Source organism: Taurulus bubalis (assembly GCF_910589615.1).
Source record: "Taurulus bubalis genome assembly, chromosome: 13".
Lineage (NCBI taxonomy): Eukaryota > Metazoa > Chordata > Actinopteri > Perciformes > Cottidae > Taurulus > Taurulus bubalis.
This window is the reverse complement of record NC_136601.1, coordinates 15,965,991-15,984,988: the sequence shown is the minus strand read 5'-3', so window position 1 is coordinate 15,984,988 and position 18,998 is coordinate 15,965,991. Positions and strand designations below refer to the sequence as shown.

Genomic DNA, 18,998 nt, shown 5'->3' with positions numbered 1-18,998 from the left:
CACAGCTGGCTGTTTGTGCCCTTCCCTCCAGTAGCTTAGACAACCATCATTAACACCAATGTCCCTGTGCTGCGACTAGTGTTAGCTCCTCCGTGTCACTCTCTCTCCCGGTACCGTGCACCCCGCTTTTCCGCAGGTGTCCAACCCCCCACCACCACCCACACCACCCACTGCGCACTCGCTAATGAGAGTGAAAATGAGAACAATGGGGAGAGGAGCGCGGGGCCCGCCAGCTCATCTGGGCTCCGTTGATCTTGTTAATTGCGTTCCGTGGACGCGCTCCGCTCCCTTTGAAGTGTGTCTGAAGAGCCCGCTTCAGAGACTGGCAATTACCGCACATCATGTAATTGCTGCAAGACAGGCAGCCATATGAGAGAACTCATGTTACTGTATGTGTGCGTCGGGGTGTGTGGGTACTGTATATGTCGACAATGTGTGCACGTGAGAGTGACAGAGAAAGAAAGAAAGAAATAGTCTGATGATGGCGAGGCCTTCCAAGGTGTTGCAACAGCGTGCCAAGTAATGTCCTGTCGAACCACAACACCTTCAGAACACAATCTTAACAGCTTTGATGCTACAGGCAGCTGCATTTTGTAAAATGCCTATTGACCACTTTGTTAAAATCATTTGCGCAGATCAAAAGATTTTTTTCTCTTTAGGAATTTCATTAATTTGTTTATTCTCGCAAAGTACCATTGCTGTGGTTTTAAGAGGAGGCGTCCCTGTTTACCTCCTCTTCTGCTTATAAATGTTTCGAGGTCAGTGGAGCTTTGTGATTCTTTGTGGCGGGAGTGTTGTGTCTCTTCAAAGGCCACGTAAAGTCCCTTTTTATTGGTTTCATCCATTGCCTTTGTAGACTGAAACAAGTTTTCTTTAGTTTCCTTTTGTCATGTCACATGTTGCCACAAACTATCCAGGCAGCACTGCTAAGATGCGTTTACAAGGCATCACTTGGCAAAGAAGGAGAGTGTGAGAGGACGTCACATAATAGCTGTGATCAGGATCACAGACCTTCAAACAGTACTATATAGCGAAGTATGGGTGCTTAATGGTAGACGGCCTGATTATTCAGCCGCTGCTAGAAGTATTGTGCCCAGCTCAGTAAACTAGTGGATGAGAAGTGGATGAATGTCCTTCCCCTCTTTCACAATCAAATCATGCCCAATAAAATGCTTCTATCTATCCATCCATCCATCAATACTGTTTACAGTAATGGATTTCAGAAGAAAAAGACCCCACTGTTCTGTACAAAAGACCCAGTTGTTATACACTGCCAACCTTCTCTGAGCTGCTAAGCCTCTCACTCGCCCCCCTTTGCCATAAATCAGATAATGTAACAGTGGCACGCTGCTGTGCTTTATGAGAGAGATAGAGGTACAGCGAAGCAACCCGGTGCTCCCACTCCCACGTCTGAATACAATTGAAAGTGGTGCAGATGAAATGTACCACTCGGGGCTAACTACAGCTGCAAGATAAATACTGTGTCACATACTGCTGCGGTGGCAGACAGGGATTTGTCTCTGTGTGATAGACCAAGAGTGTGCACGTTAGCAAATGCACTCACGCACAACAGCCTGTTTGTGTGTGTGTGGACCATCATATATTGGCGTGTGATGGAGCTTGTAACTGACTGATAGAAGGTCCTGGTCGTTCCTACTGTAGCATATTTACAAATATAGTTTTTCTCCTTTGTAGCAATGAAGCAATTGTTGTACAGTAGAGTAGGTCAGTGTTCCAGCATTCACTTGTTATCTTCAGATACATAATAATTACAATCTGGCATATAATCAAGTAATCAAGACTAACAAGAAGCTCTGTGCGACTGTACCTAGCCACAGTAATGCTTTAAGTATATGCTAACACTTCTTAGTTTAGCATTTTAGCATTATATATTTACCTTTTAGCATTAAACACAAATTACAACTTTTGAAACAATTGTTGCAGGTATTTGGTTATACACCAAAGTATTTGAAATTCCTAATTTTGACCTGATGTTGGCGTTAAAAAATGAATGCATCACAAAATGTATTACAAGGGCTCCTAACTGAAATCAATGTTCATGGCAATCGATCCAATAGTTGTTGCGACATTTCACTCACCCGCTAAACCACAAATCTCAATCTCAAATTTGCAAATTTCCCCACTGTGGGACTAATAGACAATTATCTTATCTTAACTTATGCTGACGATGAAGAGTCAGGAGAACACCAAAGTCAGTCAGCTTTATCCTCTGGGGACCATACATGTGGAACCATACTGCTATAGCTTGACTGAAAAGTATATTTCCAGCAGCAATTTCTCACAGTCTATGAGCAGAAACTGTTGGTGCCAACCAGGGAATGACATCAGCTTGAATTAAGGAAAGAAGATGGAAACCTGACCAATCAATAATAAAAACACCTGGGTGTGGTTCTGAAGTGTCATATACGCAGCCCCAAGTTTTGACGTTTTGAATATGTGTAGAATTAAGAAGCGGAAGTAAGTTAGAGTATAAACAATCAACATGTTTTATTGTGTATCTTTCAAGTTAATGAAAGTGCAGTGAAACCCCCACAGACTTTAGAAGCTGGTTTCAAAACAAGCCTTGTTAGACAGTTCCACAGGTGGGCGGCAGTTTAGCCAAAACAAGTGTCTCCGTGTATTATGGTTATGTTATAGACAGTTTGTATACATGTTCCACCCTGACCTGTGGTGTTATAATACATTTGCTACTCTGTAAAACTGTCTAACAGTCGACTGGAAAGAGCAGGATGAGGTTAACTGCTTCATTAACACAGTAGGCCCTCCTGAGATATTCTCTAAAGATACATAGGACAGAGAAGTAGAAAGAGACAGAAACTTTATACTTTACACACAATAATATACTGCAGATGGGTTAAATATTGTAACTGTGTTGCAAAGTGCTGCATTATTTTGGAAGTAGATGGACCAGCGTAACATAATGTTGCACACACACACACACACACACACACACACACACACACACACACACACACACACACACACACACACACACACACACACACACACACCTAACAAGAGGGTAAGGGAAAAAAAGGATTGTACTGAGGCAGCTTGCCGAAGGGCAGCCTGCCAAAAGAGTGGGAGAGAGAGAGAGAGAGAAGGAGAGAGAGAGAGAGAGAGGGAGAGAGAGAGAGAGAGAGAGCAGGGGGAGAGAGAGAGGGAGAGAGGGCAGGAAAGTCCTTACATAGCCCACAGGAAGAGCTGTGTCAGGGCAGGAAGCTCCTTGTTTGGGCATGGAGGTTTCCTGGCTGGCTAGAAGACTGACATTTCCTCTACTTGTTGGCTTCTGGAGAGGGGATCACATGAAGGCTTGAGGGAGGCTGCAGAGGTGGTGGTGGGCCGCCGGTCGGGCTGGGCTGGGCCCGCTCTCTGGTTTCAGCTCTAGCGCTCCCTCCCTCTGTTCTGCTTCACTCTCTGTACAGCCTGGAGCTATAGTGGCGTATTGCCGTAGCAGACACTTCACAAGGCAGCATTCATTCTCTGGGTCGATGACATACAGTATACCTCTGTGCAGTCTATAATGTAACATGACACGTGTTGCTCTATTAGCATAATGATGTATTTACGGCATAGATCATAAGGCAACTGAGACAGAATCGTGAACATGTGGATTGGATCTGCTTCTAACAATGTGTTACTATGACAGTTGTGACAACACATTTGCATTCACTGACTTATGTATTCAAGATTTGGTCTGTTGGTCCACCACTTTCGTTCAGACTGAATATCTTATCGTCTATTGGATGAATTGCCTTGACATTTGATCCAGAAATACATGGATATCCAGAGGGTGAATCCTATGACTTTGGTGATCTTCTGACTTTTCTTCTTTAGCGTTAAAATTTGTATTTATCCATATATATATATATATATATATATATATATATATATATATATATATATATATATATATATATATATATATTGGTTAATGACCTAATGGGCTTCAAAACTAATAATAATCGTCAGTTTTAGCTGAATGTTAGAATGCTAACATGCTAAAATAAAATGGTGAACATGGTAAACAATATAGGCTACTTGCTTAGCATTAGCATTTTACCATGTTAGCATGATAGCATGAGCATTCCGCCGCACTGTCCCTAAGTAGGTAGACCTGCAACATGGCTGTAGACTCTTTGTCTCAGTCAAGATTGAGTTAAACTGTTTTGCTTTAGCCAACCTAAATATTTTTGATTTAAAGTCCATCTTAAATAATAAAAAATATGGCCCCTACACCTTACACATCTGCTCTGTTAATCACCTGTTACCTGTTAAAAATCAGAGATCAGGGAGAAATCATATATCATATATTTATTGATTTCATAATGGCACCCTATTCATTTAAGAAACATTCATAGATAGAGAGCGTATTTTTACACAGCCGAAGGAATCTTGCATAAAGCAGTAGCCTCAGCTAGCGTAAGTAGGCAGAGCAGACAGTGTACCGATGACATGTGACTACAGCACAAGATGGTTTAGTTCGTCTCTCGTGTAACAATGGCACTGTGGCAGCCTGACTTTATTCTGCAATACTAAAGTTGTGAAGAAGGTGGCCATATCCAGGTCCAGGTCATTGTGGAAGTGCCTTAGACATGCATTCTCACTACTGGCCAGCATTGGGGTGACTCCTCTGGTTGCAAAATTAATGTAGATTTTCTAAAAGTACTTCTCACTTAATTTAATACCTCAGTAAACATTGAAGACATACATTTATGGTCTCAATCACTAGTTTCAAGTCTCCTTAAAAACAGTACGATGCTCATTTCGTAAATGATCGTCCCACTTCGAGTAAAATAGAACATAAAGCAGGGTATGCTTCAGGGCGGGGCGACCTTGTGATTGACAGGTCACTGACACGTCCACAGCGTTGTCGGTTCTAGAGGTTGTCTTTGTTTTCCTCATAGAACTGTAACCCTTTTTCAGTTCATGAAAGTTATTTGTAACATTTTGGTTGCCTAAAAATGTCCAAAAAAGTTGTATTAAGCTCCACCCTCTGGTTTCCGGTCTGGTTGCAAAAAACTAAATGGTGAAGGCCAAAGACCAAGACAGTGGCAGACAAAATGCTGAACTCGAAACGTTGTCCACAAACTGGTGAGGTCACAATGACTATGTCCACTTCTTAAGGACAGTCTCTGTATGAAGTAATTTAGCCTCATTAGTTAGTGGGAAAGGCCCGTTTATTCTCCTATAACGTTAGTTATAATGTTCCTATATAAAGGAAAGCTATTCAAATTTCCTTTTGAAGTGCTTGCTGCTGTATTGTATTTTGAGCTCTGACATTCAAAGTGCATCCTGCTTTTATTTAATTTGCTGCAAAGTCCAGAAAGACATCTGCTTTTTGTGTTTCAGCTCCTCTGTGATGCTGGTGACCTGGTCGCTCTCTTCCTCACTTTGCCTTTTCTGGAGCTGTGTGAATGGCTGCCAAAAACTCAAACCCAGACACTTCTCCGTCAATGGCTGAAACCTTGTTGGCAGCTCATGCTTCATTGCTTATTGATCGTCCATCTGTGCATTTGTGTTGACAATAAACTTCCACTGCTCCCAGAGAGACAGGCAAACAGATAGACAGATAGATAGATGGGCAGATGTTTCCTGGTGAGTGCTACAATCAGACATACTTTTGAAAAGTGACAAGTTATGTCCTGCACCCGCTCTCTCACTCTCTCACTCTCACTCTCTCACTATCTCACTCTCTCTCTCACACACACACACACACACACACACACACACACACACACACACACACACACACACACACACACACACACACACAGCAGACTGAGGAAAAGGAATTAAAAGAGAGAGGATGGACAGTAGACAGACAGCAGGGTGTGAAATACAGTCCTAGACACAAACAATCAGAAATATACACACGTGCCCACACACATTTAGACACACTGACATCCACACCTCAACATGGCACGCACACTTGTGTTTTTCTTGCTGTTATGTCTCTCTGGGTGATTACCTCATAATACACAGCAGTAGAGCCCTGCTGCTGCTTCATAGCATCACTAGCAAGGTGTGAGTGAGTGGTGATGGTGGTGTTTGTGGCTGCCAGGGAAAGTGGCAAAAAATGTGTGTGTGTGTGTGTGTGTGTGTGTGTGTGTGTGTGTGTGTGGGTGTGTGTGTGTGTGTGTGTGTGTGTGTGTGTGTGTGTGTGTGTGTGTCGGACGGCTTTAAGCCTTGAAGTCATGAGCAGAGTTTTATAGGTAGAACATTGTTAAGCATGTCTGGATGTACAAATATATGTGTCCTGGGCCTCACTGAAAGTGTTTGATGAGAAAGAAACTGAGACAAATAAGAGCAATAATGTATGTTAAAGGTAAAAGCCAGACAGAGGGATGCAAAAGTGTACACAGGAAGATGTATGAGGTGTATTTGGGAACAACGCAGTGAGTAAACAACCATTAATTTAACTGCAATTTCTCCACATTTTACTGCTTTTGAGAAAGAGAGCCCTTCATTCTCATCCTCACAGCAACATTTAGCCCACTGGTCTGGATAAAATAACAGAATAAGGCTGGGGTCATTACTCACAATGGAGGACTCTATTAAGCGGCGGCGTACAGAGCTAAATCCACACACACACACACACACACAAGCACGCACGCACACACACACACACACACACACACACACACACACACACACGCACACACACGCACGCACACACATACACACTTCAGTGCTCTCACCTCAGGGTGTGAGTGTGTGTTTGTGTGTGTGTGTGTGTGTGTGTGTGTGTGTGTGTGTGTGTGTGTGTGTGTGTGTGTGTGTGTGTGTGTGTGTGTGTGTGCGCGCGCACAGGTCAAATGTGTGAATTATACTTAACTGCAGGGGTATTTCCGAGCTGCACACACACGAGCTTTACGCACACTCATTGTAATCTAGTACCATTACTGGCGGCTTCACGTACATTAGAGGATGAAAATGATGGAGGCCAGGAGGAGACAGGGCCGCTGAAGGGGTAATTTTACTGAGGGGGCATCTGAGGTATTTATAGCCAAACGATTGAAGCGTTGGAAGCAAGTTCATGATCTGATCATAGATGTATCCTAATGGAAACAGGATAGGCAGCACACAGTAATGCACAGTGTACCCTAAGCTGGATGTTTGAATATAGAAAACTTTGCTTGCCTCACCTTGTCAAAGCATGTCTGTGCTGAGCCAAAATTTTCCCGGGTTAAAGTTGGGTTATAGCTGTGGTCAGGGCTCATGACTTCACTTTGGCAGTAATAACCTGTCAACTGTTCCACATTAGGAAGCGTAAAAAGCCTACATATACACTTGACAGAGCTGACAGATGCTGACATGCCACTGCATGCAGTCACAGGCCCTAAATGAGGACCCGTCGGTGTGGATGTGACAGAGATGTGGCTGTGCTCGGCTCGCCACAGCACACACTGTTAACTAGCTGTTAGTGAGGCAGACGAGAGAGAGAGAGAGAGAGAGAGAGAGAGAGAGAGAGAGAGAGAGAGAGAGAGAGAGAGAGAGAGAGAGGGGATACATTGTCAGTAGATCATTTGTCAGTAAATTAGGTTACATAAAGGACTGGTTCGACATTTTGGGAAATTCTGTTTTTACTTTCTTTCTGAGAAATAGATGAGAAGACTGATTGCACTCTCATGTCTGCGCGAATATATATGAAGTGGTGGATTTTGTCACCGTGGACCGAGCCAGCTAGCCTTTCAGTATTCATAATGAAGCAAAGCTAACCTGCTGGTGGTATCTTCATAATTACAACACACATGACAGTCTGTGACAGTATCAATCTTCACCTAACTGCAGGCAAATTAGCCAATCCCAAAATGTTTAACTATTCTTTCAAACATTTGCAGGCCCTTGGAGAGTGCTGACCCGAAAGTCTACTCCGAGAACTTTATATAAAGCAAGTTGATGTAAACCATTTGTACGTGTGTGTGTGTGTGTGTGTGTGTGTGTGTGTGTGTGTGTGTGTGTGTGTGTGTGTGTGTGTGTGTGTGTGTGTGTGTGCTGGTGGACGACAGAAGCACCCAGCAGGTATCCTGGCCGCTCCCACTCTCCTGCTCCCCAGGCGCAGCACACTGATGACATCAGCTGGTGTGAAAGGGGCCATTAGTTCCACCTCATCATCGTGGGACAAATATAGCAGTGCAAGGCTTTCATCAGACGTGGAGGACAGCTGTATTGAGGGGGCGGGAAAGGAAACCTGGCCAGATGATGATACACATTCACTGTATCCCTCCTCCCCAAATCTCACTTCTCCCACTCCCTCGCGATCATGCTGTCACTCCTGAGACTGATAACACCTTATGGTTGCAGCATATAGGCACACGTGGCATAGACAGGCACACGTGCATATATATATATATATATATATATATATATATATATATATATATATATATATATATATATAATTCTACATACTGTCCACACAGGAATCTCCTATTTTTTGTATGTTTTTATGGTTCAGCCTTTAAATGAGGATTAACAGCAGCAGGATGACAAGTGCTGCTTTTGTAATACCTGGTGCTGCCTTATGAAAGCAGAGCAGCGACAGCACACAGTAGCATTGTCAGTGTAAGCCAACACTATAAAACACAAAGGATGTTTCTTGCCACCGCTGTTACTCCTGATTCTATTATCTTTGGCCTCAAACCAGTGAGATTGTTTTTCTTCTTTCAGTTGTGTGACTAAAGCTTAATTTCTGTTGCAGATTACATTATTATTGCCCACTGGTATTATCCAATAAGAGAGTGATAGACTATTGTTGGCAGTACATGGACAAAATACTGATTAAGTTGAAGTCAGGGCATTTGTACTGAGGAAAAGCGTACTGGCAGGATTGTGTGTTTGAGTGTGTGTGCATCTCAGAACAGGTGTCTGTGGTGATGGATCAGACACCTGGCCTCCGCCTTTTGAATGACAGGTGGTGAAGTCACTGCAGGGCACATCTGGAGGGGGGTCTCTGTCTCTCTCCCTCAGCTTTTGATGTATCAGAGTAAGACGCAGGAAGCCCTGATCTGACCAAAATCATTACATTGATTTACCAATCCTGGAGATTTATGCAATCCCTAACCACAACCGCTCACTCTAACCCTTAACCAAGTCTTCACTCTAAAATATAAAGATCTATGTTCCGGGGACGTGCATTTTATCTTCATAAGGAAGGCGAGTCCCAACAATGTGACTTTTATGTCCCCACAAGCAAGTAAAACACACACACACAGACACACACATGAAAAGCTCTCACTTCTAATCTGGGCAGTTGTGACAACTGGATGGTTGTTCTAAACTCTTGAACTACAGTTCAAGCAAAACCAGTGAACCTGAAATAAATTTATTCTGCATCATGTAGAATAAACTGGATCATAGAAACATAACAGTACGGTATTACTAATGGACCTAACGGTGGCCAATCTATTTCTATTCATAAAAATGTACTCTAATATGTTTATGATTGTTTTGGTTGAATTATTTAGGAATTTATGTTTTGCTCAGTGCTGTTATAAGCCTCTAATTTGCAGTAGGAAGCCATCTGCTGCAGAACATGCACCCCTCTGATGAAAACAGACAAGTCTCTGAGAGGCATGACTGCATTTATTTACCCAGGCTCAGAGACCCTGCTCAGGGATTGCATATGATAGTCAGACTCACAGACAGAAAAGAAAAACAACTCGAGCCCACTTACTAGCCTTAACACATAAAGACGTATGAGGGCCTGTTTGCATTTCAGAGCCACCCAGGTGCCTTTTGTGAAGCTGTAGTGTGCTTGATGCTGAGTTGAAGAGGTGTCATATTTGGAGGTACTTAAGCATGCACTGTTTTGTTGTGTGTTCAAAGCCATGTACTTCAAACAAGCATGGCTTATTAAGTAGAGCTAAAGTTGCCAGGACACCTGTAGATTATTGTCGAAGTGATACGTCAAAAATCTCTTTTGTGTGCCACAAATAATTTCAAAGATGCTTGCAAGTTGTGCTGCTCTTACATCTGGTGTGTTTTGAACAGGTACACAGCTGACACACATGCATAAGACTCCCACATCTTAGCCTAGAAATGGAGAGCAAATCTGTGATATCTTCATCATCTTTTATGTGTTTGTGTGTGCAAAGCTGAGCATGTGTAGTTTCAGGTTGGTCTGTGTGTATTTCATTGACAGCAGGAGGAGATCATTGAATTGAGGCGGACTGCAACATTTTGTCCAGTTTTGTCGAACTTACATTTTCCGACTGATGTTTGATTAGAAATATGCCAAGCACGTCTCCTGAACATCGTGTCTGTGTTGTAATGCTGCAATCTACCTGAAATGTAACCGTGAGGAGGCTGGAAATCAAGCAGTTTAAATATAACCTACTTATCCCAAAAGGCTCAACAGGTGTGGAGTGCTCGGCACAGAGCAGGAGAAAGCACCTGACGACTGTATCAGTGTTCCCTATTGGCAAGATTTAAAAAAAACTTCCCAGCAAAGCAAAGCAAGGTTCTGAACATTAGATCAATGGAGCATATTTAAAAGACATTAAAGAGCAGTCCTCCTGTAATATATCTGTGATATAGTACAGAAATCTAGCCTTCCAGCATACAGTACCGTGTCTCTAAGCAGGCGATTCTCCAGCGTCTTTCCTCACGTTGTAGATCTCCATGTGGGAATGAAGCACAGAGGATGGCAAGCGGTGCTCAGGGTCATCCTTCCCGACACTGGTCTCTTCCCAGCGGTCCGGGAGATGTCAAGGGGTGAGGGCAGAGGAGAACAGATAGCTACCGGCCCCGAAGCCCCTCATTCACTCTCTAACTTGCTCACATTAAAGAAACCTCTAATCACTGCGGGGACTTGGCCAATGATGTGCTTATCAAACGGCATATTTCAAAAAGGCATCTTAAAATGCCCGAGGGCGAAGAGGCAATAAGAGCACATTTGTATGTGGATGAAAGGGAAAAGTGTAGACAGACCTTGCATCAGAATACAGATGGGGGGGAGATCATTAGCATCTCCAGCAAAATATGCACTACCACAGAGGGAGAGCAAGGTAGAGACAGACAGGGGGAGAGAGGGAAAGAAGTGGTAGTGGGGTGGGGTTCGAGGGCTGTGGGAGAAATAACGGCTCTTTTCGCCATTCGTCCTTTTTAGTTTTACACAGTTCCCAAAAAGAATAAGAGAACAAATACATTTTTGAACAAAGGCAGGGCTCTTGAAGTTGAAGCCTGTTGGGGGCGTGAGGTGCTCCGTTGTGGGTTACAACAGAGTGAAGCCACAACGCAACTGCACTCCTAACTCCTCTTGCGCTCCTCTCTCACCTCCCTAAACAGAACAGTCTCAGCGCGTGAGCTTTGATATGCGAGGAAGAGCCTTGAATCAGAGCAAGATATGAAGGGCTACACAATTCCCTCGTACTTTGAGGGATATTGGTCGTCTGTCTTTCTAGCATTTCGGTTATGGACTGTGACAACGCTGGTTGAAATATTATCTATTAACATGAGAAAGGGCTTAGAGAAGCACAGTCTGTGGTTTTTGTTACTTTGAGTAAAATAGATTCCTAAAAGTATGGCAGTATGAGAAAGTTTTGAAGCAAAAGCTGCTGAATGACTTGAGTTGAAGCCAGGGACCAAAATAATGTAGTAAACAATGACCGGAAATGACGGATTTCAGGACTTTAAGCCACACTAGGAGGCTTGAGATTTGCCCAGAAAAGATGTGGTTCTGAGTGAGGAGCCTCACATTTTATACATCAAGATGATTTAACTCGGCGCTCAACAAAAGTAATTTGTGTTTCGTTGTTGTATATTCTCTTGTATTTAATGTATTTGTTAAATTGTTGCAGTAATGCGGGTTTCATCCAAGGAAAGGTAACCTTCCATTGCTATGTTGCTGCCTTTCACTGTATCATTTGTATTTATAAGTATCAAGCAGACACACATACACATACGCAGACTCACACCTGCAAACTGTGTCAGCAGATGAGAGGGTGGTGTCCTGGTCGATCTGTTTCATGGGGACATACGCTTTAACCAAAAGAACACAGAGCAGAAACGCGGCTGCCAACATGGCAAATTTCACAAAATTACACACAGACACATCACCGCAGCAGCATGAGGACACATAGCAGGAAACAACTACATTAGTCAGAGTCTATACGTGGTAAAAATGTATATGGCACACATATGCCTGCATACATGTGCACACACACACACACACACACACACACACACACACACACACACACACACACACACACACACACACACCTCATCAGACCCAATTTAGAAAGTCAATTTGGGATCAGGAGACCAATTATCTTAATTATTTTCCTTTTCCCCCTATCACTCTCTTCTTGTTTTCCTGCCTTCTATTTTAGCTGTGTTTGCATTTGTGAGTATTTCGGTTAGTGTATTTCACAACACAAAATTACTCCAAATCACAGAGACAAAAACGTAGGGTTCTTGTCTACATAGGCTAAAAAAACAAGCAGTTTTATTTTCATAACCAAACATGTAGCAAGAATTTCTTGCCTAGGGAACAGTGGCAGATGAATAATGACGGTGCGAAAAGGCTGTTATTATATACTTGAAAAACTAAAAGAAACAACGGTTAAACCTTCAGGGCCAGTCTGTTCAGCTGCACGCAACAATTCAGCCAAACCTATGCGGATATTGCCCAATTGTGTGCTACAGCTCATTCGCTACGGGGTGACAGCCTCTTGCCGAGCACATTTTGCAGAAAAGAAGGTAATTATCATGTTATAGATTTCACCTGCACTGAAAATAACCCTGTACATGTCTAAGCATAGTCGGTTTAAAATATCCCACTCCAAAAAATAATTATTCTCTAACAGCATACAGAGGAGAATTACTATTATTATATTTTTGCCTAAAGATCATATTGCTGCAACACTACTCAACAGTAAGGGCCAGTATGTATCATAAAATCTAAAATTAAATGGAAACTTAGATAAGCTTAATATCTTCTCGAGCATGTTTGATGTAGATAAGAATTCCTCATCTCCAGTGTTTATATGCATGGGAGTCATGTGCTAGTGTTATCATTAATATAAGGTTCAATTGGAGAACGGCGATTGAAACAGAGAGTTTCCATAAAATGATGCTGTGCAGATTTTCCTGAAATGAAAGGGTGTCGCTCGGTGATGTGACGTTGTGCTATTAATCTACAATTATAATCTGCATGCAATTAACATATAAAATGATGGAATGTGTGATGTTAATGTATGAGGACGTACATGATGAAATGAAGTGTAGGATATAATGTAATGACACTGATGAAATGTTTTGAAGTATCAAAGAACAGAAGTCGGACAATAAAGTGTGAGAACAAATATACATATATATTCATATTTTTATTTATATTTCATTTCTGGAAGGATATCTTGTACACCAAATATCCGTTGGCAGTTAAGCGCATTCAATGTGTTTAGAAGCCAGAAACAGTCACTTGTTTTAACAAACACAAATACAAAATTAAGATAACCACAAAATAATGAACTGCATGTATATAACATACAAAGAATCCCAAGCCTACTCAGTAGGTAACTTCAACATTCCAGCTCTTGAAGATGTGGATATTTACACGTAAGTTTTACAAAAATATACTTTATAGTTTTTCTCCTTTTTTGCTTACATTCTAATGAAATGAAGCGGTGCCCTCGTCGCTCGTCCCTTTTCCTCCCTCTGAGTATGACTTACATTCTGTAACAAAAATATTCCCTCAACCCTTAAGGCGAGATGCAGTGCATCCTCTCTCGCACACGGCCGAGTCACAACATCAGCAAGGCTTCACAAAAAGGCACCAAATAACGGGAGCGTTTTTCTTGTTTAGTTTTTTTTTTTTATCAATGTTTTTTTTTCTTTTCTCTATTTTTCCATATAACCGAGCGATATGTCACATGTGAGAAAGAGAGAAAGACATCGTACCAGTGGATGATATTTACAAACAGAAACTAACATCACTCTTACTCATGCTTGAATACTTAAGTGCTTTTTTTCAAACAATGTCAAAACGTATCACAGCATCATCACTACATAATAGAGAAAGTATGTAGAAAATATGGCCCTGCTCACTTCAAATAATACAATGCAAATATGCAAATAATTTTTCACATCAATGGTACCAAATAATGATAAAAACAAAACATGGCACATGTACAATATACATATATGGTAGCTTATGTATATCATTCAATGTCTTTTGTAGCCTACTGTATGGAGTGCCTTCAAGGGCAAACGCGCCTCAGAACCACAACCGCTGGCAATCTGTTTGTCTCTTGGTTTCTGTGTACCTAATAGTAGAGAACCGCTAGTGCTGGTTTCTACGCTCTATCTGTTCCCTTACGCATTTGAAGAGCTGCATTTGTTTTAGAGAGACAGAAAGAAATCCCTTTTCATCTTCTATTGTCTTTGCCCAGTCCTTGACGTGTGTCTTTTTCTCTCTTTCAGGTAAATCTTAAGATTCACCTATCACTGCACAGCGAGCAGACAAAAAAAAGTGCTTTTTGGAGGAGAAAACAAAGTCTTTTGATGCTGATTTCTTTCCCCTCAAAGAACCTTAAGGAAGGAGTGCAGCGGAGAGACTATAAAAAGTTTTTCTCTTTCTTAGCAGATCTCAATTGTCCTTGGGGAGAGAGTGGTCTGCATGTCTGATAGCGGGGTGGGGACGGGGGAGCTGTAGATGTGGGAAGCAACTGAGGAGGTGAAGGAAGAGGCGAGCTGGGACTGAAAGGTGCTGGACATGGACACTGATGGGTAGGTGGTGGCGAGGGAAGGAGATGGATAGGAAGTGTGGACTGGAGAGGAGTAGCAGGAGGTGACGGGAGAGGGGTAGGAGGACACTGGAGAGGGGTAGGAGGTGATGGGAGAAGGGTAGCTGGAGGCAGGCGAAGCGGCTGATAGCGGCGCTGCTGTCACCACCACTGCTCCTGCCTTCTCTGCTTTCTTGTCCTTCTGCCGCAGGTGGATCTTCGTGTGCCTCTTCCTCTCGTCACTGCGGGCAAACTTGCGTCCGCAGATCTCGCAGGCGAAGGGCTTCTCCCCGGTGTGAGTGCGGATGTGTGTTGTCAGGTGGTCGCTGCGGCTGAAGTTGCGCATACAGATGCGGCACTGGAAGGGCTTCTGGCCTGTGTGGATACGGATGTGACGAGTCAGCTCGTCGGAACGGGAGAAGCGGCGATCGCAGGTCTCCACGGGGCAAGCGTAGGGCCTCTCATGAGGAGGTGTCTTGCTCGGCCGGGTGGGGTACTTGCGCATGCGGCTAGGCTTAATCAGCTGAGACTGGTAGACACTCTTTAAGTCCTGGGAACCAGTCTGGGTGGCAAAGGCCTTGATGGTGGACAGAGGAGTGAGGGACGGCTGGCTTGACTGACTCTGGAAGGGCTTTTGGTCAGGGGGCACCAGGCAAATCTCTCCCTGCTGCTGAGGGAAGAGGTAGTCAGGAATCATGGTTACAGGGAAGTTAGTGTTGCAGGTCTTCCCATTGGGGTATGCCGGAGGAGGGTACTGCACTCCTCCAGCCGAGCTGGAAAAAACCTGGCCCTGGTCCGGGAAGATGTCAGAGTTGGGGCTGGAGTAGGTTGGGGCGGCTGAGTAGATGGGGTTGGGCTCGCTGTGGTGAATGGAGGAACTGAGGCTCTGAGATGAGGAGGAGGTAGAAGAGGAAGAAGTGGAGGACGGGATTGATAAAGAGGAGGACGAGGTGGTCTGTGAGGCAGCAGAGGAAGAGCTGGGGGCAATATTGCCCATCAGACCAGTGAACAGGCCCAGGATGGGCTCCGCCCAGAGGCTGTTGCTGCAGGTGGTGGCGGGCTCCAGGGTGAAGCGTCCTGTGTAAGAGATGGGGGGCAGCCTCTGGGTGGAGTAGGTCTGCTCTCCCACTGACTTGTCACAGTTGAAGGGGATATCAGGTAACGTATCTGCAGGGAGCACAGAGAAAGACGAGACATTAATCAAACTGCCAATATCCAGAGGGAGGGAGAGGGTGACTCCTGCCAGAGCGGGGGACAGTATGTCGCCCCTCTCTTCTGTCAGGTGCCCACACAGAGAATCCCCCTACAACTAAACTATTTCCCGCTAAACTCTAAAACTGACTCTTTCAAACCTCAACATGAGCTGCTGTGCAAGCTTTCTGTGCTCGCATTATTTCCCTCATGCTCACACTCTATTTCTTTCATTCTTTCTGTCTTCCTGTCTTGCACACACACACACACACACACACACACACACACACACACACACACACACACACATTCTTGAAGCCCATCACAGAGCCCGAGGCAATTGATTACCGAAACTGCAGTTCAGCTGGTTTTAGGAATGCAATTTGAATTGAGCTGTAGGAGTGTCTAGAGGCATGCGGTGACTAAGGAGTGTTTGAGTCCTCCAAGAGTCGACATGGATTTAGAGATATCAATACATGTATATTAAGTCAGGTGTATTTGTAATTTCCCTGTCTCTGTTCATTTGTGAATTTTTATTGTATTCATGTATTGTTCGGTCAGCTAAAATTTCCAAATTTATAACATTTCTCATCACAAGTTCTCATGAAACAAATTAATATAAACTTGTCAGTAAAAATATTATGTCAGCTGTAGTAATATGATGTGAATTAATAATATACAGCACAACATAAATAATATTTAAAGTCATGCAGCTGTTTATTTATCTTTACTGGTTTAGTGTAGCTCAGCAGATGTGCTGTAATCTTCAATTCATTTTTACATGCAGCAGAGAACCAGAGGCAAAAGAGACAAATCTCCAGATCTTACCTCCAGCAAGGTGGTCGTACTGGTCTCCTGGCTCCCCGGAGCCAAAGCCTGCACCTTCGGGTGCAGAGGCAGTGAGGAAGGGAGTCCCTGCAGAGCTGAGCATCATCACCTCCTCCAGCTTTGGGTAGTTATCCATGGGGGAGTGAGGGAAGCTCAGAGGCTCTGAGATATGCAGGGCTGGGAGGATCATCTCGGTCTTGGCTGCAGCCATCCTCTGCTGGTGCTGGAGCTGCGCTGGAGGCTGCTGATAAGTTCAGGGAGGCTGGAAGCACACTGGCAGAGCGATGCCTCGCAGGTGGAGGTAATCACTTTGCCCAGCTCAGGGAGCGCTGCACACTTCTGCTGATGTCGAAGAAGATGTTGTTTTCTGTCTCGCTCCGTGACTCTTGTTCTCCAGTTGTCCAGTTGTTTTCCTTTTTCTCTCAGAGATGAGTTAAGATCCACGCACTTGTCTTTTCAGAAAAAATCAAAAGTGTCCTTTATACTCATTCCCTAACATCCATCGAAATTATTCAACAGATCAATCTGGATTTTTAATCGAATTATTAAATGATTTATCCAGTTAGGTTTTGACCCTCTTGGATGGATGTTATTTTGAATTGACTTTGCACTTTTATTGTGATATTTCGCAGTAAGGGAGTTCTATGTGTGTGTCTATCTATCTCTGCTCTAACAGTTGCTCGTGTGGGCTCTCAGGGCTCTCTCTGAGCTGAGAGGTTTCCCCGCTCGTTATATACCTTCTTGCTGTGACGTAGATGTCCATATTTGGAGTGGAGGAAGCCCATATTTAGGCACTGCAACTGAGGCCACATGACGCTGGCCTGGGGGAAAGCAGAGAGGAGAGACTTTATATTAAGCTCTCGCAGTAAATTGCGAAGACAACGCCGCTCTTCCTTTGGCCAGAATCAATGTATCTTCATAGTTGAACAGCTCCGCGAGACAGCAGCATAATTCTTGCCCTCTCCCCGTCGCCCCATAGATTTGATTTGGATTTCCCATCTGTGCAGCAGGCTGCGCTGCAGCCGGAAAGCCCGGCTCCGCCGTGCCTTATAAGGTCGTGACTACATAAGGACCTATTCCGGTGGGTTTCCATTTCCCTGTCCTTATTTGGAACTTCCTGAGACAGGCTGCGCTGATCGCTGCTTGGCAGTGAATGAGAGGCTGGAGTGCAAATCATGTCCAGCGCTCATAATAACTAATGTCAGCAGCAGAATCCAGCTCGGCTGTTTTTAAGCACAGCTTCGGCTTTATGACTTAAATAAGGAAGACGTTCATGCAGCAGAGGAACTGTTAGACTACGTTGATTTGGTTGATGTTTGAAAGTTGAAGGCGGCGTGCTTGTGCGCTAAATAAAAACGAAACGCGTAAACGCAACAATGATGTTATGATACACACAAGAAAGCGATTCACGGTTTATTTGTTTAGGCTGGAACGTATTATCACTCGATGTTATGGTTGGAAGCTGCATTGTAGTGCATATAGGACTCGGCTTATTGATTGTGAATAATTAACCGACATTTAAAATTGACTTTGTCATTTGATAAGCGAATGTATTTATAAGTCTGTGAGCTTTAAAAAAAAAATACAAGGCTGTGCAAACTCTCCTGCTGGTATTGCAAACTTCATCTAAATTAACTTTCCACCTCTCTCGGCTGTGTCATTGATTAATGGGAACAGATCGCCGCGGATGCTGACGAGGTGCGGGCCGATCTGTCTAATTGAGGGGTGTCCCCGGCTCAATATTCGGGGAATCTCTCTGCCACTCAGCGGCCTAATGGGCCGAATTAACAACGCTGCGCGCAGCTGCCAGGGCAGCGCGCCTGCGGGGTACCGATGTCCCCCCGAAGGCTGCTCCCGCTTCGGATGGCGCGCCAGCACTCCTCGGTGGATGCTGACGGGAAATCAATGTGTTTCCCTTTGCTGCTGACTGGATCTATATGCGAGCAACCTCATTGGGAAACAACGCGGGCCGGAGACACTTTTGAAGTGGCCGGAGAGAGAGAGAGAGAGAGAGAGAGAGAGAGAGAGAGAAATGCCACTGGTGCGTTGGGGAGGGAAGTGCAGCCGCGCAGGTGAGACTCTCCGTTCTTCAAATATCATTTGATTTCGTAAAAAAAAAAAGTGATTGCATTGTCCTTAACTGCCCTTGATCTACAGGTGCTGGTGTCACAATAATCTCAACCAGGCTCATCCGGGGAAGAATACCGTTTCACTGGACGGGATGGA

The 18,998-nt window shown here is 43.9% G+C and overlaps 1 protein-coding gene across 1 annotated transcript; it reads right to left on the bottom strand.

The window, feature by feature from the left end:
- Nucleotides 1-13,795: 13,795 nt before the first annotated feature.
- On the bottom strand, nt 13,796-17,385 carry egr1 (early growth response 1). The gene is made up of 2 exons (XM_079229215.1): nt 16,773-17,385; nt 13,796-15,920 (listed from the first exon to the last, which is right to left on the bottom strand). The coding sequence occupies exons 1-2, from the start codon at nt 16,981-16,983 to the stop codon at nt 14,608-14,610; spliced, it is 1,524 nt and encodes a 507-aa protein (XP_079085341.1). The 5' UTR covers nt 16,984-17,385; the 3' UTR covers nt 13,796-14,607.
- Between the last annotated feature and the right edge of the window lie 1,613 nt (nt 17,386-18,998).

Excerpts from the sequence above, each read along its gene's own strand:
- egr1 (XM_079229215.1), bottom strand. The coding sequence starts at position 16,983 with ATGGCTGCAGCCAAGACCGAGATGATCCTCCCAGCCCTGCATATCTCA. Across the intron at positions 15,921-16,772 it reads GTACGACCACCTTGCTGGAG|ATACGTTACCTGATATCCCC; the intron begins GTAAGATCTGGA and ends TGCTCCCTGCAG.